The 26645-nt window shown below is 40.6% G+C and overlaps 2 protein-coding genes across 4 annotated transcripts in view; one reads left to right on the top strand and one right to left on the bottom strand.

Moving 5' to 3' along the window:
• exp (expansion) overlaps nucleotides 1-22786 on the top strand; it is a 30010-nt gene extending 7224 nt beyond the window's left edge. The window contains exons 2-10 of one of the 2 annotated variants that reach the window (XM_070212516.1): nucleotides 3163-3307; nucleotides 9321-9478; nucleotides 16878-16950; nucleotides 17324-17491; nucleotides 17589-17787; nucleotides 17893-18206; nucleotides 19251-19335; nucleotides 19780-20106; nucleotides 22111-22786. In XM_070212516.1, coding sequence (XP_070068617.1) covers nucleotides 3191-3307; nucleotides 9321-9478; nucleotides 16878-16950; nucleotides 17324-17491; nucleotides 17589-17787; nucleotides 17893-18206; nucleotides 19251-19335; nucleotides 19780-20106; nucleotides 22111-22220 — 1551 coding nt within the window. In that variant the 5' untranslated portion in view covers nucleotides 3163-3190 and the 3' untranslated portion in view covers nucleotides 22221-22786. Of the gene's footprint in view, nucleotides 1-3162; nucleotides 3308-9320; nucleotides 9479-16877; nucleotides 16951-17323; nucleotides 17492-17588; nucleotides 17788-17892; nucleotides 18207-19250; nucleotides 19336-19779; nucleotides 21630-22110 lie in introns of those variants that run through there. The other variant, XM_017155507.3, reaches the window with a different exon arrangement.
• Nucleotides 22787-25046, bottom strand: PI31 (Proteasome inhibitor 31 kDa). 2 transcript variants are annotated; one of them, XM_070212517.1, is made up of 6 exons: nucleotides 24890-25036; nucleotides 24768-24830; nucleotides 24369-24443; nucleotides 24122-24300; nucleotides 23666-24060; nucleotides 22787-23119 (listed from the first exon to the last, which is right to left on the bottom strand). In XM_070212517.1, the coding sequence occupies exons 4-6, from the start codon at nucleotides 24287-24289 to the stop codon at nucleotides 22870-22872; spliced, it is 813 nt and encodes a 270-aa protein (XP_070068618.1). In that variant the 5' UTR covers nucleotides 24290-24300; nucleotides 24369-24443; nucleotides 24768-24830; nucleotides 24890-25036; the 3' UTR covers nucleotides 22787-22869. The 2 variants fall into 2 exon arrangements, with proteins under 2 accessions (XP_070068618.1, XP_017010999.2); XM_017155510.3 differs by lacking the exon at nucleotides 24768-24830 and having other exon boundaries at nucleotides 24890-25046.
• Nucleotides 25047-26645: the final 1599 nt, after the last annotated feature.

Genomic DNA, 26645 nt, shown 5'->3' with positions numbered 1-26645 from the left:
ACTTAAAATTGTTAAATTATCTCGCCGAACCCCTAAAACATTCTTATCAATTTGAAATATACCTATTTTTAACCCACATGAGAAATACAACTTATGTATACCCACCATCTATGAGAAACAACGACCTAAAGTATATGGCGTCATCTTTTAGAATAATACCGTGTGGGCAGCGTCAATGTCAGCTGTTGGAAAAAAAAACTCAATAAAGAAGCCACCTTTATTGTGGGAATTTAAAATACTAATAGAGCCGAGAAATGACAGCAGCATAATGAACAAACTGTTTAATAAGTAAACAAACCTATTTGTAATTTTCAACACATTTTTCCAAATCAATATTTGCTGTAAAATTATTGTGTATTTTGCTTTCCATTTCAATTCGCCGGCCAGAGTTATTGAACCCATCGGAAATGTGCGGAAAATGTCTGCTTATAATTTAATATCATTTCGTTGGACAATTGTGAAAGTTCAACGAATTTGAAATTTAAAGCCGAGTTCGATTGGTGCGGCTTGAACTTGAATGATGATACGCCAGATTGCAGTGAATTAAGAAATAATCTTCAATTGGCATTATTTAAATGATTTCAAATAGCTGTGTTTTTTGTGAGCCTTAGCGAGTGTTTTTTTCTTTTGTGAAAGTTGCTGAACATTTTTGCGTGTGCTAAGGAAAAATTTGTTATTTTCGAGCGAAAAGTGAATGCTGATGGCTGAAAAATTGCCAGCCAAATGGACGCACACATTTTCCCAATTCCTGAGCCTCGAGATTTGTAACTGTAAAAGATCAGGGAAATTATCATGCAGCCAAATCAGCAAAGTCAACACGCACACCGAGTCGGGAGATAAAAAAAAATATAAAGATAAAATCCAAGGCTCTGATGACTTTATTTTATGGCATCAAGTGGCATCCACAGTTGTTCTGTTTACAAAAGTCCAGTAACGAAAACAGGCTATCCGCTGGGAGGCTGTGAGTGTGCAGGATACTCGAGCACCTCTTGGCCACCACTCGTATCCACTCGACTCCACTTCGCCAGCTGCAGCCTGTGGGCCGTTAATTGTCCGTCATATCGTACAAAGAAAAAGAAACTTTCTTGATATGTCAGCGTTATTTGGCCAGAATTGTTCCGAGAACACAGGCAGATGCCGTTTAAGTGTTTTAATTTGACGTGCCCCATAAAGAATGCGGTGAAATTAAAGTTGCCTTTGCCGTTTTTTTTTTTTGGATAATTGGATAAAAGCATATTTGTGTAATGGTGGAGATTTCCGTATAAAAAATAAATTAAAGGGTTTTGAATATTAAATATGAAAATATTGTGTAATTATTTCGAATTATTTTTTAGAATTATACAGATGTTTAATAAATTATTTTGTTCACTCAAGATCATTTGTCCATATTCCTACCTTCAACATTTTGTCTTTCATCCTCTGCTTTGTCCCCCAGTAAGTAGCACCAAACCCGAATCGTAGACAAGCATATCCGTGTGGATCATCCCGTAAATCTCCTCGCCCATAAATGACACTCAGAATGCAATTCACGTAATTACTCGAGTCGAGAGTCAAACTAGAACACGTCTGTTTTGTACGTGCTGAGCCTGAGGAACTTTTGTCCGATCTATATGGTACATATGTTCTATATACTCGAACAGCGATTTCTGTTTTCTGGGCTCGTTTTTGTGTCACAGACATTGGCCCTTTGTTGGCCATAAATAACAATACATGTGTGTGCACAAAAGAAAATGCAACTCAATAAAGCGGCAACGAATGGCACTGAGACACCAAGAGACTTGTACAATTTAACGGCTTTTGTTGCATAAATCGAGCTGCAACAGCGGCAACATTTGTTATGCGATTGCGATCTATAGCTGGCGAAAAAATGGCGTCGATCGTTGACAATATGGTCGGAACAGTAAAGATTGTGCAAAGTGGATGAATATTTATGGCCAGCCCTTGCAGCATCCAAAATGTCGGGTCGGCCAAAGCCGTCGATCACTCAATCGCACAGTTTCTGCAAAAAGAAAGCCAACAAAAACTCACACATCACAATTATAGACACTAATAACAAAGACAGCTAAATATATGACAACAGGTTAGCGAACCTCGCACATTTGCATGACTCCCGAAAGAGCGATAGAGATGGGGAGTGCGATGAAGAAAGGGACGGGAGAGTGTGAGGGAGAGGGCACTTTCTTGCCGCTACACGCTTCGGAACCCCGAAGCCCCAAGCCCCCATAGATGTTTATTATGCAATGAACGTTTTTTCATCGACTTGACAATCTGAGCCGTGAAAAAACAAAAGACTTCAATCGAAATACTCTAACAGCTGGGGGTAAATAAGTTGCAGACCTGAGAATCATATGGAAACAATCAAATTGTTTTTTAATTATGTTTAGCTTTTTGTATAGTTATTATCAATATTTTTCTGCTTCATTTGAATATGCTTTGTCTTTTATTTAATTGGTTTGAGCAGTTTATATAGCACTGAATTCCAACAGGGTATTCCCAATTTCACCATTAAGTGCTTATTTTCCTTTTCAGCTTACAGGTGATTTCTTCTTTATTTACTTTTATTGTGGCTGTTGTCAACGTGCCTTGGATGGTATCTCACCCGCACTGTCTGATTCACAGCCCGAATCGCAGTTGGGATCTCAATTCCGAATCTGCGATGCGTAGCTCGCACAACATGATCGTCATAACAAGCTATTTCAATAAAAATTGCTTGTTTTACACATAAATTCTTGGGTTCGAAAGAAACATTAATTTCGGCACATAGAAACCGAGAGCAGAAAAACGGAAAAATACAGGAAGGCAAATTGCATTGGTATTACGGGTATTTTTGAGGCCTTTGGGGCTCTCTGCATGCGGGATGACTTGTAAAAAGGGAGTCCAGGTCATAAACAATATGTATATCCCAGTCCCAGGTGCGTTGAACTCCACCAGAGGGATGCCTTGATTCTGTTTGCTTACCGATTCGAAGAGAGTCAAACATTTTTTTGTTTTTTTTTTATTTGTGGGGCCTGTCAGCGCAAAATGAGGAAATTTGATGTGTTTGCTGTTTTTATGTACCGTTATGCGGCGGCCTTCCTTATGATCTCCCTGCCCATATTATGTATTTGGTTTATAACTCGAATATTCACACAACCCTTTACGACCTGATCTCACTCTTTGCAGAGGACAGAGACCCCAGAAATCACACAAGATGGTGTCGCGTCGAAAAATTCTATCACGTTCACGCGACGATCTTAATCTTGACCAGACATTTACCCAACAGGAGGAGGAGGAGGATATCTGGTACCAGAAGGATAAACTATACAAGGTAAGTCTTCGTTTCAATTAATGATAACTATGTAAATACGGGTATTTATATTATTATTTTTGATAGCTATTACAATTATGAGACAACATAATTAAAGTAACATTATTAAAAGCACCTAAATTTATTAATTAGACAAACTTTGAATTGAATAATAATTCCAAAACTTGAGATTTAGTTTGGTCCTTGCTTTAAAATTTAATTTAAAGTTTAACACCTAATATAATCCTTTCAATATTACACAAGAAAATATCATAGATATGCGAGTTTTGATCTCAGCTTTAAGATCTAACAAAAACCATTGGATCTTTATACAGCCTATAATTTGGCAAATTACCTAAAAGAGTTTTCCGCGACACCTCCAAAAAAACTTCCAAAATTGAGGAGTACCGTGTAGAACTGGCCCTGGCCCATCGACCATCGTCGAGTGACTTCCGCTTGAGTTGGACAGTCGGCTTCTATGATTTGTGGCTATTTTCCTGTCGCTCATTCTCAACACGTGCGCTAAACGCGGAGTCGGGTCCACCGCATTGAGGTCACCATGAGACGCACTAACGCCGAGTCTTTGAGTTTCTGTTTTTCCGTTTTATTTCATTGTTTTTGGCATAGGTTTCTGGTGTTTGTTGTATTGACCAATTGCATTAATTACCGTTAGGCCATCGCATTGCGTTGTGCATTTTTAATTTGCCTACGGGCCAAGGCAGTAAGGCAGTCGAGTCTGGCCAAAAGCGTACGGCGAATGGCCAGCGGCATTAAGCAGCAGCAGCAGCGGCAACTGCGGCCATAAAAACGCCATTGGTAACCCTAATGTTTGGACAAGCCCAGCACGAGCTCAACGATCGGTTTTCATTCGCCCATCTTCGATTACGATATTATTTTTTGGGGCCGTTTCTCTTTGTAATGAACTATACCTGTATGCGCGTTGTTTATGTGTGGGAATTCCATTGACGAAGCTGCTAACTGCTAACCCTTTTGGCTTTTTATCAAGGAGTGTTAGTGACTTTATCCAATGGGCGTGTGGGGGCTTTTTATGGCTGTACGGACCTATATAATGCAAGTCAGCTGCGTTTGAGCTCTCTAAACTGTGGTTTTAGTGTAACCTTTGAACTCTTTGAAGCGTTTAGTTTTTTTGGGAACGGTTAGGTAATTGTTTTCCAAGCCAAAAGCAGTCAAAGTACTGCAGAAAATGATTAGGACTCTTCGGAAAAATCTAAAAAAGACTGCAAGAAAACAAAATAAAAATAAATATATAAGAATAATTAAATATCCTTTAAATACAAATTTGATTCATTATTAATTTTTATTAAAAATTTCTTAATTATTTACTATTTATAAAACATACCTACTAGTTTTAGTTGGTATCTTAACTAAATTAATTATTTTAGTGTTCAGTTTGTGGAAACATTCTAAAATTTCCTATGGACCTATGACTATTTCTAGCTAAATTTGTTGGCCGTTATCTCGCTGTTGGCGTACCTCCATTGACTTTTTCAGTTCACTTTTGGCAGGCGGTACTGCCCACACACACAACTGGGTTAACTGCAATTCATTCAGCACAAACGCGCAGCAGCAACACTCAAAAGAAAAAGAAAAAGCCATCAAAACGCTGGCCATTAAATTGATGTTTTATTTCTAATGGAGATTTGCATAAATTTCGTTTACATCAGCGATTCAGCGACTGAAAGACGCAAAGATTCGGGGAAGCAAAGGCCTCACCCAAAGTGAAAAGCGTGCAGCAGTCGCCGGATTTCAGCGTTTCTGTATTTGTCTTTTTCCGTCTATGGGTATGTTGCAATTAGCGTGAGCGTGGCATCTATATAATTCCGTTTAGTCTGGCCCCACACAAAGGCGTTCACAAAAACTGTATTTCCCATGATGGAAACGGCCGCAAATGATGTCTGAATTTTCCTTTTGTCGTCGAGGGTTGTTAGTCTGTTAGCCCTTTTGATTTCGACTTGTCTGGCTGCTCGGGGCGCTTATTGAGCAATTTCGGTTGCTCTGGCTGCCGCTGTGCTATTTTCAATATTGTTTACAAATTTATTATCTGGGAACGGAGCAGCAGAAATTGACTTGAAAACAAAAGACTTAGGCAACGAACTTGCATGCATCGAACCAGAATTCTAGCGTAAGAAAAAGAAAACAACAAAGAAATAGAAAAACCCACACTGACACAGACATAAACGACAACGACAACGACTTTTCGCAGTCGTTTTTCGTGAAAATGAAAGTTTTTCTCGTTGCTCTGCAAAAGTTTTCGCTTTTTTCCACTTCCATGCGCAGGCTTTTCAATGGATTTTTTTTCTTTTTCTCTAGCATTTTCCTTTGTTTTCCTTTTCCTTGGGATTTGTTGTCTTGCGGCGGCTGTTTTGGCACCCGTTCACCTGGTTTCGGTCTCGCTTTTGGCCTGGCCCGAGCAACAGGATTTGGCGTTGGCGCAAAATAACCAAAATAAGCTAAATAAGCAGGAAAAACCACTAAAACGAGACAGACACAAACACACACATCATGTGGGCTGGCTTTTAAGCCCAAAAATTATACGACAAATTCAGTGGAAACTTTTGTGGCTGCCACTTCATCAACGTCCCAGGATCAATTGAGTTTCCTGCTCGTTGCTTGATTGATTTACCTGATGGCGGAAGAGCTGCATACTTATCTACACACAAAAAAATACGCCCGGATCAAATCGATATGCGCATGGTAAATTTCTTATTAATTAATATTATTTTGCCTAGTTCTCTCTCTCAGAGATTCTTTGACTTGGAAAAAGAGAGTAAGAAGCAATATGAAGACTCTCTCAATTGGAAATATAGCGTGATATCGCTTAAAGTTAAAAGATTTCGAGCATATCAAATAGAGATGCCCCTATTCTAGTCAAAAGTGATACCACATACATAATATCAAAAGAAACATCGTTTCATATCAAGATTTTTTGGGTGTATCTATACAGTCTGATTTTTAAGCTAAGCCCACTTGACATTAGAATAACAAATTGAAAATGAACATATCAATGAACTTTGGGCACCCGAGCTGCTGCAACCTGTCACAAAATGAATTTATCAAGACCGTAATAATTTGCGGCGATTGTATCTATTGACCTGGCAGACACAAAGAGATTCGCCGACGCCGCCGCCGGATCCCAAATAAAAATCATTTTATTAAATGTCAACTCTGAGCGTTGCGAGCATCTGTTGCTCGGTTTTCTTTGAAAGTCGTGACTGCAAAAGTTCAACAGCATTTTACACGAAAAAGTGCAGCCAGGCACAGGCACAGGCACCAGAGATTCTCCGACGTCTCATCTTCAGTGGTGCACGTGTTGCAAGCTTAGCTTAGTCTAAACCATTGCGGCTCCATTACGGATCTTGCAACAGAATAATGGACTTTAATTGCGCCCACAAAAATGCGGTTTTCTGTCGCCTGACGTCACTCCCGGAGTCTGGCCGAAAAAATTCGTATATTTCATCTTTCTGATTTAATGTTGTTCGTATGCTAATCGAAACTTGTTCCGTTCGGAAACTCGTTCGAATTAATTTCATGCACAAATCAGATTACGTATACGCCGGGGAGAACACGCGCTTGTGGTGTGGCACTTCTGCTGCAGCGGCTCCTCTGCGGCAAGTTGCAACTGGGGGACTAATTAAAAGTCAGCCACCAAAAAGCACTCGGTGAACTTCGGCATTTTGAGGTCGTTGCTGCTCTGCACGGCCTAGAAATATGAGAAACAACTACAGGTTGTAACCACTAGCCAGTAACCAGTTTGTCGACACCCGAGCATCTTGAGCCTACAAGATTCTTCTGCTTTTGCTCGAAACCTGAAGTGAATCTGCCCAAAGAATCCAACGGAATGAAATCAAAAGTGCTTCCAACTCCCAGACTCTCGATCTCACAGGCCGAGTGCGCAAACGCAAGGCATCTGAAAAGGTTAACAAGTTTTACTACATGATTTATTTGCATTTTTAATGTGTGTGCCCGCTGAATGAGCCGAGTAAGCTTGCCTAGACGAGTTTTGGCCAAAATGCTCTTCCGTCCGCCCGTCCGTAGAATTGTGGTTGAAAGCCAAGCCAACATTTGATGTTTGCTGGCTGCTCATATTTTTCATATTTTACTTTTTTTATTAGAGCCCAAAAAAGTGGCTCGAATTGTGGGCATGTTGGTTACTGGGCTAATGGCTTTGTTTATGACGTTCTTTGTTCGGGTTAATTGAGTAAGCCAGGTACGGAGGAAAAACGACCAGCTGTTGATTTTTTGGGTTTTCTCTGATGGTGCATACATATGAAAATTAAATGGGTTAAAGTAATAAATAGAAACCATGACAAAAAGACCACATCTAGAGTTTCATAGCTCGTTGATTGTTTAAGGCAAAAAAAAAAGGCCGCGGTCAAATCGATATGCGCATAGTGAATTTCTGGTATATCGAATATAATTTTTACCGAAATCTCTCTCTCGGAGACTCTCTGACTTCAATAAAGAGAGGGTGAAACAATGTGGTGACGTAAATTACATTAGTGGAGGAAGAAAGACATATTCGAATTGCGGTGCCAGGATATCAAGTTATAATTGATACATTTTTTTTGTGTATACTATTTTATAATGTTTTCTTGGAAAATACAATTACATTTTATGTAATTAAAGCGCTATATGATGTGATCTACATTTTCTGCATTCAAAGCTGCCTGCATACAACTTTTTATTGAAACGCTGATCCAGTAATCGATTAATAGCCCTGGAATTCAGCTACAGACATCGTATATGCTTTATACTAGTCCACTCTATGTGCAAGCCGGTTTATATAAGGCAGAAATGTAAAATATTTTCAGAGTGCACTTAGGCATGACGCAAGCCGAGAGCAGAGCAGTGCAAACCTCGCAGACAAAGCTGCAATCAAAAGCCTTGCAGCACTTCAAATATCTATGCATATAAGTATATTGTTAGATATAAAAAAGACTTCAAGCAGAGCAACACAAATGCTCAGGCTGCAGCAGCAACGGCAACAGCAAAGGCAACGATATCGTTGTCTATAATTTTATATGTCTCACTGCACCACGAACCGAGCCGAAAACCCCTGAAAACCCCTTTCGAACCCCCTACAAACCCCCCTGAAAACACGGGCCTGGTCTTTTCTCGTCTGGCTGTGTTCGTGTCAGCATTTGCTCCGATTTGATTTTAACTTTTATTTAACAAACTGCAAAACAACACAAACGCAAACACAGACTGACGCTTGTAATGGCAGCCAGGCAACAAAAAGGCAACACAAATAAGTAAAAGTAAAATGAGTGAAAAAAAACTTAAAACGCAAGCGCCCAACAAGGCCGTTCACTTTGGCACAAACACTCAAACGCGATGGAAAGTGAAAATTGCTAGCATTAGCTGCAGTCACTATGTTTTTCTTTCGTTTTTTTTCAGATGCCCCGAAACAAGTTCCGAATCTTTTAGGATCAAATCGATTGATTTTCGGGAATTTTTAATTTTTTGTTTCGGCTTGCAATTTAATGGGTTTTGAAAGGATCGTTAAATTTGTTGGCCAACTGAAATGATATGATCAGGGTTCCTTATAACTCCAATTAAAACTATACCCAATGAATAAGTGCTGTAATTTCGTACGGCTATTAAAATGTAGTATTATTTGACAATTTTAAGACTTTTTGCAACCTTTTGGTTTTTGTTTGGGCTTAGTAGGCTACCAATACAACTTTTTTCATAGTTCGAAACAGTTATAAAAACTTGTATTTTCGATTGGCAACTATTGTTCAATTATTTTATGTGTAAATATCTAATTAATCTTACAAACTTAATCTTCAAAAAAACTTTAGAAGTGACGAAATGTATAACTACAACTACAACAATTTTAAAAATATTTAAGTTAAACTAAGTTTAAGTAAAGTAGGTTTGGGTACATTAAAATAATTAAATCAAAGTTGCAAAAATAATGTAATAACATACCTTATAATATATTTAACATAGTTGTTCAGAAAAATTATCTTTCTCTAATAATAACATAATCCCTTTTATTACCCTTCAGGAACACATTCAGGAAGTGCTGGACAAATGGACCCAAATCGACGACGAGATCTGGGCCAAAGTGATCGTCTTCGAGCGGAATCGTCGCGTGGCCAAGGCGTACGCACGCGCTCCGGTGCTGACCATTAATGGATCCGACGATGGCTTCGACGGCATGCGGTAAGTAGCAGTTTGCACAGTCCTCCATCATTCCTTCACCCTCCATAATTATCGGTCATTGCAAAGCGAAGGCGAGTAAGCAAACAGAGGGACCGAGGCAAAAAGCCCAGCAAAACACATTAAACATGGGCAAACAATGCCTTTGAACTTTGCTAAAACAAAACAAAATGAGACACAAAAAACATAAATATTAATGTCAGTTGGGGCTCGAGCACTAGCAAAATAAAATGCCCTTGACCCACTGGCAAAGAAAATACCCAGCAGGAGCTGCTCTTCGTTGTCTTTCTTTCTTGCGAATTGAAAACTCAAAGGGGTAACATCATTTTGATGGACAGTTTGCCGCAAACATGGTCAAAATAATCATGTGTTTTAGTCGATATGTGGTGCTATTTGAGATGTAAGTGGTCATAAATATTTTACAAATAGTAAATAATATTTTGTTTAACAACACAGCAGGTACCTATTAGTTTTAACTACCACAAAAATTTTTTTTTTATTTTCCGATTTAAAATTTTGTATCTTGGTTTCGACCACATGTTGTGTTTTTAAAGACAAGAAATGTATTGTAATATTACAATAAACTTTTCTTAATATGGCTAAGTAATAAAAAATTCTGCTTTTTAATTACCACAACTTTTTAAATATTTTTAAATTTTCCAATTTTAAATTATTTATTTTCTGTTTTGACCACATGTTGCGTCTTTAAAGACAATACCAGCAGGAAAAGTTTATATTAAGCTTTACTAAATATGGACTTTTATTTTCCAATTTAAAATTTTATTCTCCTTTAGTCGATATGATGTGCAAATTTAGATTCAAGTGGTTATAAATATTTTACAAATGGTAAATAATATTCGGTTTACCAACACAGCAGGTACCTATAAAGTGTAACTTTCACAAAACACTTCAATATTTTTTTTAATTTGCAAATTTACATTTTGTAGTATTTTTTTGGCCACGTATTGTGTCTTTACAGACAAAAAACGCAATAAAAATTTATATTGAACTTTCATAAATATTGCTAAGAGATAGCGAAATCATAAGAAGTAAAACATATTTATTATATTATAATCATTCAATTCCAAGTTGATCTTTCAATAGATTTCCAACTCTCCAATTTTTTCAAAACGTGTCCGTAATTCCCATGACAAGTGTATCGCCAACTTCGATGCGAATGGCTGTAACCTTCATCTGGCCGTCTTGGTTTTTTGCTGTAATAATAAATGGCTGCTGATGTGCTCTCGAATGGGCAATGAATGAAACGCCCATCAAATTGATGGGCATGCCATTAAAATTTAATTCCCCCGATGAACTTCACTACGCAAGAGTTGTAAGTGGAGGAGAACCTTCGAGCAGGGGCATTGCAAAATGCTGACCTTAGTGGAAACAATTTGTAGCATGTGAAAAGCTGCGGGCTGAACCAAAACAGAAAAAAAAGAACCGAAAAGCGAGTGAAAATGCTTTAATAATTGCGCTTATTTCTATGAAATGAGCGATTTCCGTTTTGCCAAAGCAATTTGAGTCAAGAATTCGGCTTGTCTTATTTCATTCTCTTATTTTTTTTTGGAGGTCTCTCAAGTGGTTCTTGGAATTTTTTGGGTGGCTGCAATTGCAGCGAGGCCCTAATTAACATATTCCGCCTCAAAAATATTGCTGTTGCGTGCCAGAAATTGCCAAATGCCAAGTGCCTTACGCTCAATTGCTGTGGCAATTTGCTGGAGCCGAAATGTCAAGAAGTTTTCAGGCCGAGCATAAAAAGCGAATTCAATGGATCTATGCATAATGCATTAGTGCATAAGTACATGGGCATGGATGTGCCGATTATTCAGTTCAAATATTGAAATCTTCGGCCGCCAGGAGATGGCCAAAAAAGGGCATCAAGTGCAGGAGATCGTGTGGCTGAGGCGGCATCGGCGGCATCCTTTGTAAGTGGCCACAAATAAAGGTGCTGCCAGCCAGCCGGCCAAATGTCAACAGCGAAAATACAAATAAATTGCCAGCGGGCCGAAGACAATGAAGATCGAGAGGAAAACAAATGAAATTGAAAATAATAACGAAAGTCATTCATTCAATTCGTTTTCATTCGTGACGAGGTCATCACAGATTGGCCATGCAAATTGCTCTTGTCATGGCAAGTCTTTCACTGCAATTTAACCCTCTTTTTCCCCGTTTCCCCGAAGATTGCTGGTTTTTTCGACTACTTGTTTATGTCAACTGGGGGTTAAATACAGCATCGGGAAGAGGGAAAAGCTGAAAAACTGAAAACTAACTTTGCATGCCGAGAGTGTCAAGTTAATCAATTGCCAATTGCCGCCGACTTCAAACATGCACACCACGGAAAAGATAATTTATGTCCATGTTGGCCCTTGTTTATGAGTCTGAGTGTGGTCCAAAGACCCTTGTACTTGTCACTGCCATTGTCTTTTTGTCTCTCTGCTGCCTGTCTTTTTTTGGACTTTTGTTTTTGTTTCATCGCCGTCTAGGGCCAGCAGCTTGTTTGTTTAATTAGCCGCTGTCAGCGCTTGTTAGCCGCTGCTATCTTTCGGGTTAACCGAATTGCATTTGAATGTGCCAGCCCAGAGACATCAGCGCATACGTGCATACTGAATGCCATTTCACACGCAACGCTTTTCATTGGAAATCTGGCCAGTATGCAAATATATGGAGCCACAGCAGCGATGTGAACTATGATAGGTGTTATGTGCATAAAGTATGTGCGGCTGTAGCAATAACTATCAATTTGGTGGAACCCCTGCACATTGCCATAAAAGTTTGTTGATCACATTTAATTCTTGAGCATACATTCAATTATATTTTATGATTTTCTGTGTAATTATTAATCACTCTAAATTGAACTTTTTGTATTTTTATTATTAACCTTTTATTGTTTATGCTTATCCATTCATGCAAATTCATTACCAACGCATAAAAATCAGGGAAAACTTAACGAGTCTATTTGCATGAATGATCTTCTATTTTTATAACCTAAATCTATTCCCAGTCAGAGCATTTAAGCATCGGTTTAAATGAGTGTGCTAACTACCATTTTTGTGCGCTCCATGCATAGACAAATTTCCATTTGTGGAGTCTCCCGCCAGCTGCTGCTGCACTCAGGGAAAAAATTGTTCTGATTGTGTCTGAAAACGTGTCTGTTTGAGTCTCAAAAATAGCTTTATACCGTTTGGTATCATTATAAGAAAATATGGTATTATTTTAAGAACGGATTTTTAAGACCGCTGTTCTTACTTTAAGAACGAAACGTACTTAAATTTATATTTATTTTTAGTAAAAAAAATATATTTCTTTGAATGCTCCTGTAAGCATTCTGCCATGGAAGGAAATAATAAGGCCATGGCCCAGGGGCCAAGGTGCTGGATTCTGGTATTATTTTGTGCTTGGGGGTACGAGGTTCAATTCCCGCTCACAACACAACTTATTTTTTTTTGTTTTGTAATTAGTAAATTAACAATTTAACTTTTTTAATACATTTTTGTTCTTAAAGTTATAAAGGAAATGTTAATTGAAATACATTTGAAAAACTTTTTACTTACTTTGACTTATTCGGTTTTTGAACCGGGGTCCTCTCGCATCAAAGGCAGACGCCTTACCAACTGGGCCATCGCACCGTGTTTCGCGCGCGTGCATAAGTTCAACTTAAATCTAAATTTACTGGTCTTAAATCAATACCCTTTGGTATCAATATAAGAATATGGTCTTAAAAAAATAAAAGAACAAAACGGTAGTAATGTAAGAAATTCGGTCTTAGATTTTTTCGGTCTTTTTTTTCTGGGTGTGCATGTAAATTAATTAATTAGACTGACGCTGATGTTGCTGGCGTGAATGTTGCTAGTTGCTGGTTGCTAGTTGCTGGTGTGGGCGCAACACTCAAAAGCAGGACCACACGCACACCCAAGTGCGATCAATGATCTGGGTTTCAACAAGCGCGTTTAATTAATGGCCAATCCTTAAGCACTTATTGTGGTCCGGCAATTACAATAACCCCCCTTCTACTTTCAAAACTCAATTAAAATGGCGCCAATATAAATTTCGCTGTTTATGACAGTTTCTGGCGAGCTTTTTTGCGAAACAATTCGTTGCGTGGGCGTTGCCAATCGAATTTGCATGTGGCTGGGAACAAATGAAATGGAAATCAAATCATAATATCAAGCTGTGCTCCGATTGCAACACACAGTATGGGTATATGGGTATGGACGGTGTGTTTTTAGCATGTTTCGTGCGGAAAAAACTAAGGCAAGGGGCGCGCCAAGGTTGAGATTTGCGAGAGTTGGCCAGACAAAAGACATATTCAGCCGTACTTTTTTTGTTTTTCAGCTATTGCTGAGTAACCGCAGTAGTTGCAAAAGCAACACTGTCATTGTTGCTGCCACTGCAGCACACGTGCCACATTTGTCAGGGCAAGAACAATAGTTGCGACGGCCTTCGGGCCGCAATTTAAGGTGCGACCCTAAAACTGGAGCGGGAAATGCTTTGGCCGAACAAATGCTGCCTATAATTAGCCATAATCTAATTAAAGGCAAATCAAGCCAAACTAGTTCGCCGATCAGGGTTCGTTTCCTAAGTCTTTCGTTTGGCGACTTTTACTAAAGCACATAAACCGAATACATACATGGCCAGTTACCATACCTACATATAACATATAAAATATATATATGTAGTATAGTATAACGTTGTCTCTGCTATGGTATTTTTAACTGAACCGGTTGGACATTGTTTTTGCCCACTGGCCGCAGGTCAAAAGTTGCTCCCAACCACCGTTCGAAACCAGTTGCCGTTAACTGCAACTTTTTTACGGTTGCAACGCTGATGATGGTGCTGCTGATGGTCTGGTCTGGTCTGCTGGAGTGGTGGTGGCTTCCTCGAAGAAGCCCCATGCCCGGTTCGTCCTCGCAAGTGCAGCCTGACCCACTGCACACGTTTAACTTGAACTCCAAAATCGCAGCCGTTTCCAGTTTTGCAGAGCGAGTTGGTCCGGTCGATGGATCGACTCTCGCTTTCAGCTGGGCCTTTCGTATTTCCAGCTCATTTAGGCGTGTCAAGTCGAGTCCAGTCCTGAGACCAGACGACCTTGCAACCAATGTACGAATTCACTATATAGATATCATACATAAGTGCGATAATGCCTGGGCCACAGAGAAGTGAATGTCCACAAGACATGCTCCGAATAAGTATATATTAAACTGTCAGTGGGTTGGGTTGCTGGTTCTTGATTTAAGCTTAATAGCGCAACACCATAGAACACCACAGTTTGATATCCAGAAACTTATTCAAAAACCATAATACACATTTAATGTTTTAATAAAAAATAATTCTTAATTAATTAATTGTTTGATTTTTAAACTTTAAAAAATACTTGAATTTGCCCTATTGCATTGTTACATTATTAAAAATTATTAAAATATTATTGCACCCAAAAAATCTTCATATGAAACGATGATCAATTTGATATTATGTGTCAATTCTGACTTGATATGCGTATAAATACCATAAATTTACCATGCCCATATCAATTTGTGTACGATTTGAACACTTCAGTACTAAAGTCTTAGAAAATATTTAGTTGCTCTGGCGCATATAAAGAACATTTATCCAAGTCAACCTGTACTTCTTACACCCATCTGCTCTCAGCTGTTGGCATTCAGGTTTAATAACATTTCGCTTTTGATGGCTCGAATTTAACGAAGCATTTACCGAACAAAGAACTGCAAATCCGCTTTCGGCAGCCAGCGTTCAACCTTGGGGGGCACACATCGCATCGGCACTTTGGAACATGGTGCTCGGGCACCACAGCCCGTCCATGTCGATTTCATTTCATGGAAAACTTTGACACACATTTCAACGGTTTTTACAAGCGTTTAGCCAATAAATCAGCGCCGAGCGGCAGACGTTACGCGAAGAACTGAAGCACATGGCCAAATGCCAAAGCGATGCTAACGGCGATTGTTGCTGGTTGCTAGTTGCAAGTTGCTACTAGCTGCTGTTGTTCTTGTTCTAGCTGCTGTTGCGCTTTGCTGCACTGGCAGAGCTTCATTATACAAATTAACATAAAACATAATAGTGACACGGCGGCGTCAGGTGAAGAATCTTCGGTGGCAGGAGCAGTACTACTACTCCTACAACTTCGGCCACTTCCTATGGCAACCCAGCAGCATCATCATCATCTTCAGCTTCAGATTCAGCTAGAGATTCAGCCTCTTGCCGTGGCCTTTTATGCAAACGACAATTACAATTAGCTTGGCTTCATTGTCTTGGCTCTGCGGCTTCCTCTTGCCGCTTCTTGTTAGCATTTCTGCCGACATTTTCGGCGACCTTAGCGGCGAAGGAAAAACCAAAAAATCAAAAACCAGAAAAAACGAACATTCATCATTCAGTTAAGGCTGAGCTGCAGTTTCGGTGGATTGTTCGAGCCCAAGTATGGATAGCCAGATTTATTATAAGCTTACAAAATAAACCCTATTTTGGTAAATACAAATTTTACGGAACTATCCTAATCACCATTCACTTTGATTTCGCAGAATTAATTAAGTTGGGGCTAATAATAAAATATAGTGATAAAGTCAATATATTACATTGAGCGAGATTTATTACTTCTATTTAATTAAATAGAATACAATATTATTGAATCAGCTCGTGGACTTTTATCCCCAAAAAACTTTATATGAAACGATGATCAATTTGATATTATGTGGTATGGTATGGTATAGCGCATAAATACCAGAAATTTACCAGGCGCATGTCGATGTAATCCAGGGGTGCTTTTTGGTTGAAATGTTAAAATTAATTTAAATTTATTACATTTTATGGTATATATTCTTTATTAATTAAAAAATTAAATTATATTCTTAACATTTAGGAGCCAGCTTAGTATTAATATTTAATTTACCCAAATTATAGCCCCGGTAATGACTCAGCTCTCGGTTCTAAGCAACTGGGCGAAATCTTAAGGCCTTGGCGCCGAAATATGACATGTTTATTTAATAAATTTTGGGCTGCAGCTGCCGCACTCTGCCGCATGTGGCATAAATCACTGTCAGTGCTCATTTGAGGCAGTCGATTGAACAGTTCTGTTGGGCCAAAGAGCCAAACTTAAAACGCAAAATCGGCTGCCCAAGCCAAAAACCCAGACCCATGGCAAATGTTTTGTCAAACGTTTAGTGTAACAAAATGCGGCACACGGGCCAAGAAACCTAGTAATTGTGAGTGAGTCACTCGAGGCAGCAACCTCGAGTCCCGAAAAGTGAATGGCGCCAAGTGGCAAATCATTTTCGCCACATTTTTGGGCATGCTGTCTTATCGATTTTAAATGCGGCAGCTGATTGATTTGCAATTAATAAAACGCTCATTATGACACTCTAATTTTGGCCTACCCCCTCTTTTGCAGAATCGGCCTGTGCGGCTTCGACAATCCGATGAGGGATCAGAAGACCGACGAGATGAAGCGCGTCATCGGACAGGTAAGTTTCCAATTTATGGCACAATCAAAGCGACAACGGTTTAATTAGCTTGGACAATAAACCCCAAAAATTGACGAGAAATCTCCATTAGCGGGGGAGATGGCGTGAAGATTACGGACTACTTAAAGCTTTTCTCTAATGCGAAAAATAAATTAAAGTATTTTATGTTGTGGGTATGCGGGTTCCAGACTTTCAGAGCATATTTCAAATAGAATTTTTGTTTAATTTTGTTTTTTTATTCTTTAACAATATCTATAATTCTAAAATTTTGAACAATTTAAAAGATGATATAAAACTCTTAAATAATTATTAATAATTATAATATTGTTTCGATTTTTCCTCTAGTAACTTACATAAATGTTCCTGTTTACAGGGTGTCAAAATCAAAATGGACGATGCTGGAAACATACTCATCCGGCGGTACGCCAAAAGCAATGTCTATGTGAAGAGCACCGCCAGCAGTCCCAACGAGGAGACCTCCATCGGTGCCGAGATCTTAAAGCTGCCCAATCAGGCGCTCGAATCCGAAAAAATAGTCAAGGTGAGTGGGACCTACACGGCTGCTCTGCCATTTATCGCGATCGGCAGTATCCCACATCCATTCCAAATGCTAATAAGCGTTGCATTGTTCTCCTCAGCTCTTCGACATGAAGAAGTTCCAGTCGAATGTGAATCGCGAATTGCGACGCGCCTATCCGGATCGCCGCCGCTTGGAGACGCAGTGCCTCTCCTCGGTGGCGTTTGTCAAGTCGGAGAACGACGTCTTGGAGTGCCCCATCTGGGTGCTCATCGTCAATGTGGTGGCCATGGATATGCTGAAGAGCAAGCTGCCGCCTGGTGAGTGGTTAACCGATTTCGGATTAAATTACAGTATTTTCTAGTCTATCATGTTTATTTCTAAATGCTTTATAAAATTATTAATCTTATTTTCTCTACTCCCAGTGCAACGTCCCATTGTGGACATCAAGAACCGCCCGCGTATTCCGATTCCCGACGAGGATCCCTACAGTGTGGCCGGCAACGGAAGTGGAGGCAGTTCCGGCAGCTCTGGCTTCGGCAGTGGCCACCAAGCGCAGCTGCATCCACAGCAGCAGCAGCAGCTGGGCAAGCACCTCAACGGCAACGGAGGAGGACATGTGGCCGCCACCCGGGAACAGCTGCTGCTCCAGACGCAACAACTGGCCCACAAGCGCAGCGAGAAACCTCCAAAGCTGCCGCCCAGGGATAATATCTATTCGCACGATCTGATTCCAAAGGTAAGAATAAACAGGTACCATAAAAAACTAGTTATTTGTTATCATTTTTTCATTTTATTGGCGTACTTTAAAGTGTATTAAAAATAGAACTTCTTGAACACTTAAAAAAATAGGTACTGAGATCATAAATAAACTAAAAAAAATATAGATAAATTAAAATAAATTAAAGTCTAAAAAAAGTTTAACATGAGTAATTTTAGTTTGCTTTAAAATATAGAAATCAATCATAAATCTACTAAGATCATACAGAAACAAAACAAAATATGGATAAATTAAAAAGAAATCAAAGTGAGATATGTGCGATTTAAGCTCGCTTTAGAATATATAAATCATATGATTAACCATTTAATAACCAGTTGACCCCGCGACATATCCGTTGAATCTTTAAGCACGTAGTATATACGCTTTTAATGGCACACTAGGGAGCAACCCAAGTGTGGGAGATTGCCCAAGTGCAGCTCATTTGCTGGCAAAGTGTCGGAACAAATTTGGCAGCGCTAAAACACGAGTAATACAAGCCACGCCGGCGCAGAAGAAGTGTGGCAACCTGTCGAGTCGAGTCGTTGGGTTACTAGAGTTACTTTGGGCTCCGTGAAGCCAGTTGGCTAGTTAGTTGGACTGCCCATGCTTGGTCACATGCGCAATGCGGCCACTTGCAAAATTAAAAAAAAAAACAAAAAATAAAGGGGAAAAAATGGGTCTCCCTCTTGAAACTCCATGGCTTGCGAAGATTTCGCCGTTGAGCCTCACTGAGCAATTGGCGTTGCATTGCATTCAATAATATTCGAATTTCAGCAGCGACTGGCCGCAAATAACTGCAAACGAATCGCGTGTAATTAATATGCGCGGAATGCCGCTGGATTGCTTTGCAGCTCGATTGCCAATTGGGCCCAACGACCGAGTCAGTGCCTCTTGGCTTGGAGAACTGGGGGACCGTTGTGGCAAACTGACAAACTGTCGAGCTGCCAACTGCCAGTGGAAAATTATGATCGAAAATCCCCACTTTCCTTCTAATTTCGCCTCTCATCTTCCATTTCTTTTCAGCCGGACTACGATGACATTGACTTGGAGACTCGCATCAAACTGTCGCGTGGAAAATCGGACAAGGGCAAAGATAACAAAAAATATGGTAAGATCCAGATTCACGCAACGGTGTCTCGGAGATCTCTGTGACCTAGATACTTACTAAATACAGAATTTATGGGGCACCGCTATCTTTATAGAATACTTTCAAGTCTCCGACTTTTGTTAGAACATTTTGATATTTTGAGAGTGGGTAGAAATGAAAATCCGTGTCACAAAAAGGTTGATATGCATATTTTCGTGTGTCAATGAATTTAAAGTTTATAGGAAAAAGTATTACAGTTATAAGGGCTTTTAGTAAAAAAAGATTTATAAAAAATCAACCATGAAATAAAATACTAATTTTAATTTGTATATTTTACCAAAATTTAAACAAGAAACTAGAAAAATTAAATAATATTTCAGATTACATTACCTTTTAGTTACCTTTTTAAACTATTTATTGTTACTTTTAAAGCCCCTGCTATTAACCAAAATGTGTCTTCCTTAGATGATCCCTACTACTGCGGCCTGCGGGCCCGAGTCCCGAACTTTGTGAAGTCCGGCAAGCCGATCTCCTCGGCGGCCAAGGACCAGCGAGACGGCAATGCGAACAACATCGGCAACGGCGGCATCAGCACGCTCAGCCAGAAGAAGACCTCGATGATCCACAACCACCTGGGCGGCATGCATCCGCACCACATCCAGCAGCAGCAGCAGCAGCTGATGGCCGCGGCGGCGGCTGCGCATGCGGCCCAGCACCACCATGCGGGTCACCAGCGGGAGCAGCAGCAGCACCACCAGATTTGGCAGACTCGCAGCTATGAGAGCGGCATAGGTATTTATAAACAGGGCGGGCCCAACGCGGCCCACCCACCACACAAATCGCACGCACTGCAAATGCAAATGCATCAGCAACTGCAACATCAACAACATCAACCACAGTCACTGCCAACGGACCTAACAGCAACCACTGCAACAGCAACCACCAAGACACAAAGCACAGCTAACCAACCACGTAGCCACCACCAGCCACATCCGCATCTGCATCCGCACGCACATCCGCACCACAGACACCACCGGCACGGTCACGGGCACCACTGCGAACGGCACGCCCACCTGCAGCAGCAACATGTGTTGCAGCAGCAGCAACCGTACTACGACAATCTGGAGAATCCCGTGGCTCCTCCTCCTCGCTCAGTGTCCCGGCGTCCCTCCACCCGCCGTTCGGCGCCGGAGGAGAGCTCCTCCGCCTGCAATTGCGTTAGCTGCTATGCTCTGGCTCCCCTCTGCGGAGCAGTGCCTCCGCCGCGACCGCAAAGGAGCCTGAGCCAGCAGCAGTTGAGGCGTCACCAGCGGCTCAGCGGCAGCCAGGTGGAGCCCGAAGTCCGGCCGGGTGTGGTCAAGTGGTGCAGCGAGAGCGATGTCTCGGTGCTGGAGCTGGAACCCACGGCTAACGAACGCTACGACGACTGCTACGAGTACGACGACTTCGACATGGCTTTCGACCTGGACGACGACCTGGGCCTGACCGAGAACATACGACGACGCAAGGGCACCGAGACGGTGGACATGTACGTGGATCGCGCCCAGCTCCGCCAGCTGCAGACGCCGGCAGTGCTGAGGACCAAGTCCCAGTCCACCGAGAGCTTCTTCGAGCAGCCCAACGAGGAGGGCTCACTGTACATGTACGGCGGCAGGAAGCGGATCGCGGTGAAGGCGCCGTCGGCGGTGAACATCTATGACCGGGTGCGCGGCTCCATGGACTCCACGGAGAGGGCAGGACGCAGTGCGGCAGGACCCAAAAGGGGCCAGTGCCATAAGAAGCCCCATCTGCCGCCGCCTAGTTGGCGAGGCGGCAAGCGACAGGAGCAGGCTCAAAACGCTGACAAAAGACAAAGATATGACAATGCCATTGGCAACGGCAACAGCAGCAACAACCAACACAAAAGACAGCTAACGAACGCCAAGCAAGACAATGACGACATGTTGAAAAACAAAAATTATTTCAATAGTAAAAACAAAAGTATAGCAACAGCAACAGTCGCAGCAGCAGCAGCAGCGAAAGCGACAGCAACATCAGCCAGCACAGCAGCAACATCTGGAGGTGGAGCAGCCGCCGGAGCAACAGGAGTTGCCGGGGGAAAGGCCCGAGGAGCCCCAGCTACAGACAATGCCACATCGGCCAGTGGGATACAGTCTGCTCCTCCTCCTCCGACGGCCACCAGGACCGGACGCAGTGCCAGCCGCCTTGACATCAGCGACATGGAGTCCATTTATGGCTACCTAAAGCCCCGCAAGCCGCGCAGCCTCAGCCTGAAGAAAATCCAAATACTCGACTACTGAATTCGTATGGGGTTGCTCTAGATCGAAACGAGGTTATATGGCCCAGACATCGATATTCGATATTAGTTATTGTTTTTGGGTTTGCCCCACCCCCTGGGTCGGATGATGGGTGGCTGTACATACAAACGCATAATGGTTACCTTTTATACCCGGTGAACAGAACTAAACTAAACTGTACGAAATGTCTACTAACTTAGCACCTTGGACTCCTCTAGCCTGGACAGTCACGAAACGCAATTGTACATACACAAATCGGGAGTGGGTTGATTGATTTAATAGGTAGTTTAAAGGCTGCAAAGTGGGAAGTCATAAGAAAAGAAAAAATATTCAGTTTAAAAAAAAAAGACACTCAAGAATTCGCGTTATGACTATCCCAACTGCTTCAATCTACCCTTAAAATCAACCAACCCCACCAAAACATACATATTCTCATACATAATTCCTAGAAGTGTACCTGCACCCGATTTGTAACCCCCAATCTCTGTGCTTCTTGTAGATTCGGAGCTTGTTGAATCACCTTACAATCACATCTACGGACGCCATTTACCGCTGCCAACGCGCGGCTACGTGCCCACACCACGCATGTTCATCGGGGAATGGGACTGAGCTGAGATACACCGCACTTGGGCGGGTTTCCAGCCGGATTTTGAGCGGCCAAGGCACAAAACACACCACTTGAACGCTGCCCGTGCAGAGCTAATTTAAGTCAACCGGCTGCACACAGCTTGAAATATTATTTACATTATATTAATTTAGCAAAATATTATGGTAAAATAATATTAGGCTAGGCATAAGCAATCGAAGCAAGAAAACAAAGGAAGAGAAGCAAGAGCAATCGCAAACCAATTTAATAATATTTCGCGCTTTCCCCTAGCAGTTTTGAGATTACGCACTTTGTTTACCCTGATGTACGAATTGAATGAATAGCCATTACATTACGAGTTCAGTTAAGTTTTAAGTTTATTGTAAATTTTTCTTTGGCAGCCAACGACTCTGTGGGCCTGTTTGAGTATTTACGTGTTTTTTATGTCAATGATTACAAATCAATGCTGTGAAAACTCAAACAGGCCTGCTTTTTTCTTAATGGTCGGACGGGCTGCTGCTTTTTATTTTATATCGAAATATTCTGTATCGTGTATGAAAAGTAATAAAATAATCTTTCAAAAAAAGAATCCAATTTCAGTCTTCAAATTGAAGACATTTTATTTATAAACTAAAGATTTGACTTGCCTTGTCCTACTGGCATTCCTGGTGATCACATATAGTAATCGGGACCCCAATTCGGTGGCCGCATGTGATCCGGATTGATTCCACCCTGGCCCGGCGCATTCGGGTTGAGGGGACTGAACGGATCGAAGCGGGGCAAAGGTCCCGGCCCCATATTTGGGCGCGATGGAAAGGCAAAGAGGTTGCCAGAGCCACCGCGACCCAGTGGATCCAGATCTCCGCGTCCGATGTCCGGAAAACCGAAGGGGCGCGGCTCGAAACCACCCGGAATGAAGGATCTAAACGACGGCAGTGGATTATTGGGTGCAAAGCAAGCGGCCATTAGTTATGAAATGCTCCAAGGAGGGATCATCCTCTTTAACCTGTTCTATTTACTCAGTTCGTGTAACAAGCTTGAAAGATTTTACTAAATCATTCTAGCCTGTTCCAGAGATAAATCCAGGGACCGTAAATAATCATTATTTGAGATTTTTATTTTAAAAAGACTACTGTGATTTTTTGTTTTAAACGTCAATAAATAACTATAACTATTATTTTTACTATTGTCCACAAAGTATATGCATGTCAACAAATCTGGAAAGCAAGTTAACTGTTATTTGTTCATGTCTATAAAGTGCATAAAAACCAGTTAAATTGTTGACTAAAACTTGTATAAATCTCAGTAGGCCTTTTAAAATAAAAATCTCAAATAATGGTTATTTACGGTCCCTGGATCAATCTATGATCTCATTAATTTAAATGCAAACACATCTGAGCAACAGAACAAGTTAAAGAGAGATAGTTAGAGAGCTGGTTTCACAAACACCATGGTGCTAGTGCCTTACCCGCCACGTCTGGGTTCGCCGATGCGCAAGGGATCCGGATCCGATGAGCTAGGACGTGGCGAGGTGGTCGTCTGGGTGGTGACCTCGCGCGAATTGCCAGTAAAGACCGGGTCCAGGAGCTCCCTGCGATAGCGTTCGACAATCTCCGAGGCGCTCGGCATCAACGTGGTAATGCCTCCCTTGACGGCGGCCACCAGGGTCTCGGGCTCCACGCAGATGTTGGACACCTTCTTGCTGTTGATGTCCATCAGGTTGATCAGCAGGGCGTCCTCGGTGATGTGGCCCAGCAGAAGGTAGAGCGTCTTGTCATGCACATAGCGCAGCGAGAACTTGGTATCGTCATCGTTCCAGCTGTCCGGCAGCAGTTCACTGCCCTCCTCCTCTGGCAAGGTTTTCTGGAAAAAGTCTGGATGATTCCGGAGACCGATATAAATATAAATTTCGCAAGAATCTCACATCGTCGCCGATGCCAACGCAGCGAAAGTTGTAGTGCTTGGTCAGCAGAAAGTGGACCAGGGCGATTAGCAGGTCCGACTTCTTGGCCACCTCCTTCTGGATGGTCTTGTAGAGCAGATCCCAGCCGTAGAAGAAGTCGCCTGTCTTTGCAGCCGGTGCACTCTCCATGGCGGCAATTTCTGGACAAGATTAAGCAGAACGAACGAAACGTTCTAGTTTATGCTTAGGTGGAAATAAATGTGCTTACATTTTCTAGTTCGTTCGTTTGGATGTCACCTTCTACAGTCCTTCAGTTGTCAGTGATTTCGATTTCTGGAAAATGCTGTTTTCAACAGAAAATTAAGAAAATTAGATTAAAATTAAATTAATTGTAAACAAGAAAGCAAGTTAGCTTCGGCAAGCCGAAGTTTACATACCCTGGCAGTTAAAATAACGACTACTTCCTACAAAATTACAATGTTTTTTTTATTATATTTTGGATTATTCCTATTAGAGCCATAAGATATAGTGGTGTGATCCGACTTGTGTACTAAAGAAGACTTTTGGGAAAGTTTAAATCTGAGAGACTAGTTCGCATAAAAACGGACAGACGGACATGGCTAGACGGACTCGGCTAATGGTGCTGATCAAGAATACATCTATATACTTTATGTGGTCGGAAACGTCTCCTTCACGGCGTTGCAAACATCTGACTGAATTTATAATAACCCTGCAGGGGTATAAAAATGATTTTAGAAATAGGAAAGTTTAGAAAGACAAAGGGCAAACCTTTTCATTGTAAAATGTAATAACCTAAAGAAACACCGAGAATAGTTTGGCTTGTTTGTGTTACCGCTAAAACTGCGGATTCCGTGAAAGTTCCTTAGCTGTCCTCGAGTGTTCTTGGTACTCAAAATGCAATGTTTTGCAAGTTTTAATGTCGACTTATCTTTGACCAGAGGTGGGAACAGTTCTTAGAGCTGCAACGAATCCGATGATACAATCGTTTATCTGGAAACATCGATTCTGGTTTTTGTTATCGATATTTTTGTATTTATGATGTCTTCATCGAAAAACATTATTTAAAATTCTAAATATATTTTCTCATCAACCTAGGGGCTATTGAAGCGTTGAAACCAGAGTTGTCACCTTATTTTATTAAAATTACATTCCAAATCTGTAACATTCTAGTATCTCAGTACGGATTATTTACATTAAATTCAAATAAAAAAGGATAATTTTTATATGGCTGAAATGTTCTTTGAATCTTAAAAGATCCAGCAATTTATGAGTTTAAGTAATACTCAATTTGTGTTCAAGGGTTCGATTTTGTAGGAGAGTGGCAAACGTATTGTACAAATGTTATCGGTAAGGTAAATAACCTTCTTGTGTTTTTTTGTTAAATTTTAGAACTATAACCTTACTTTCATAATTCAAGGAATACCCTAATCCCACTAATGTGAGAATAATTTTTAAAATGGCTTTCCCATTTTGATAAATTTAAGCCTCTAGCTCAGCTAGACTAGCTGTAGTGGGGTAAAACAATTCAGATTCTAAAAACCTAAAATTTTTGAGTAGTTTTCAAGACAAAAAAAAACATTTAACTCAAAATCGAAATTATCGATTATATCGATAATTTCCTTAGAAAAATATAAATATTTCAAAAAATATTTAAAGCAGGATAACATCACTTTAATTTATGTTAATCGTTTTAAATCATTTACATATATATATTATCCCTCGTTGAGAAAATTAAATAATTGTTTCATAAAAAAAAACTTTCACTAAACAAACCAGAGATAACTTAATATTTAGCAAAAAAGAAAGTATTTTATTTAGGTTTTCATGGACATGGTCAAATTACAAATTATAAAAGTACTGGAGTTACTACGTTAGTAGAATCTGGACTCTCGATCCACTCGCAGTAAAATAATGATCGCGAATGCACTATAACCAGAAAAACACAGGTATATATGTATACCTATAAATTAATTTTCCAGAGAAATGTATATTGCCCTCTGTGCTAACAATCGCTATCTCATGAATCTTTCTTTTCTAGGGGAAATGACTCACGTTCTTTTTATAAACATCTAGACTCGGGGAAGTCCCTCAAAGGCATTCTTTTGTTATTTCACCAGATTTATTTATATCCATAATTACGGTGTTGGTTTCGTGAACTTGTTTAAACGTTAAATTGTTGAGTCATTTTTAAATTATTCAAGCATTGGTAAAAAATATCGATAAGTTTTTATGGTCACACTTATATCGCTTGCTTGGAACTAGTTCGCCGAATGCGAAAATATTTGCAAATTTATAAGTGTCAGGGAATTTAAATTGTATTTTGTCATTTGAGAAGTTTATTTTTAACAGAATAAGTTTCCTTTGTCACATTTAACCCAACCAAATTTCGACAAATTTGTGTTCTCTTTCTTGAAGCGTTCGTATTCTTATGGACTGACCATGAGTGCGAAGGAGACAACTAGTTGGTTTAGGGTTGCCAGGGCTTGCGAATATGAAATAAAAAAATAAATTTTTTAACTATAAA

This window comes from Drosophila takahashii, chromosome 2R, assembly GCF_030179915.1.
Source record: "Drosophila takahashii strain IR98-3 E-12201 chromosome 2R, DtakHiC1v2, whole genome shotgun sequence".
Lineage (NCBI taxonomy): Eukaryota > Metazoa > Arthropoda > Insecta > Diptera > Drosophilidae > Drosophila > Drosophila takahashii.
Note: the sequence above shows the minus strand (reverse complement) of the source record. Positions and strands in the feature narration are given on the sequence as shown.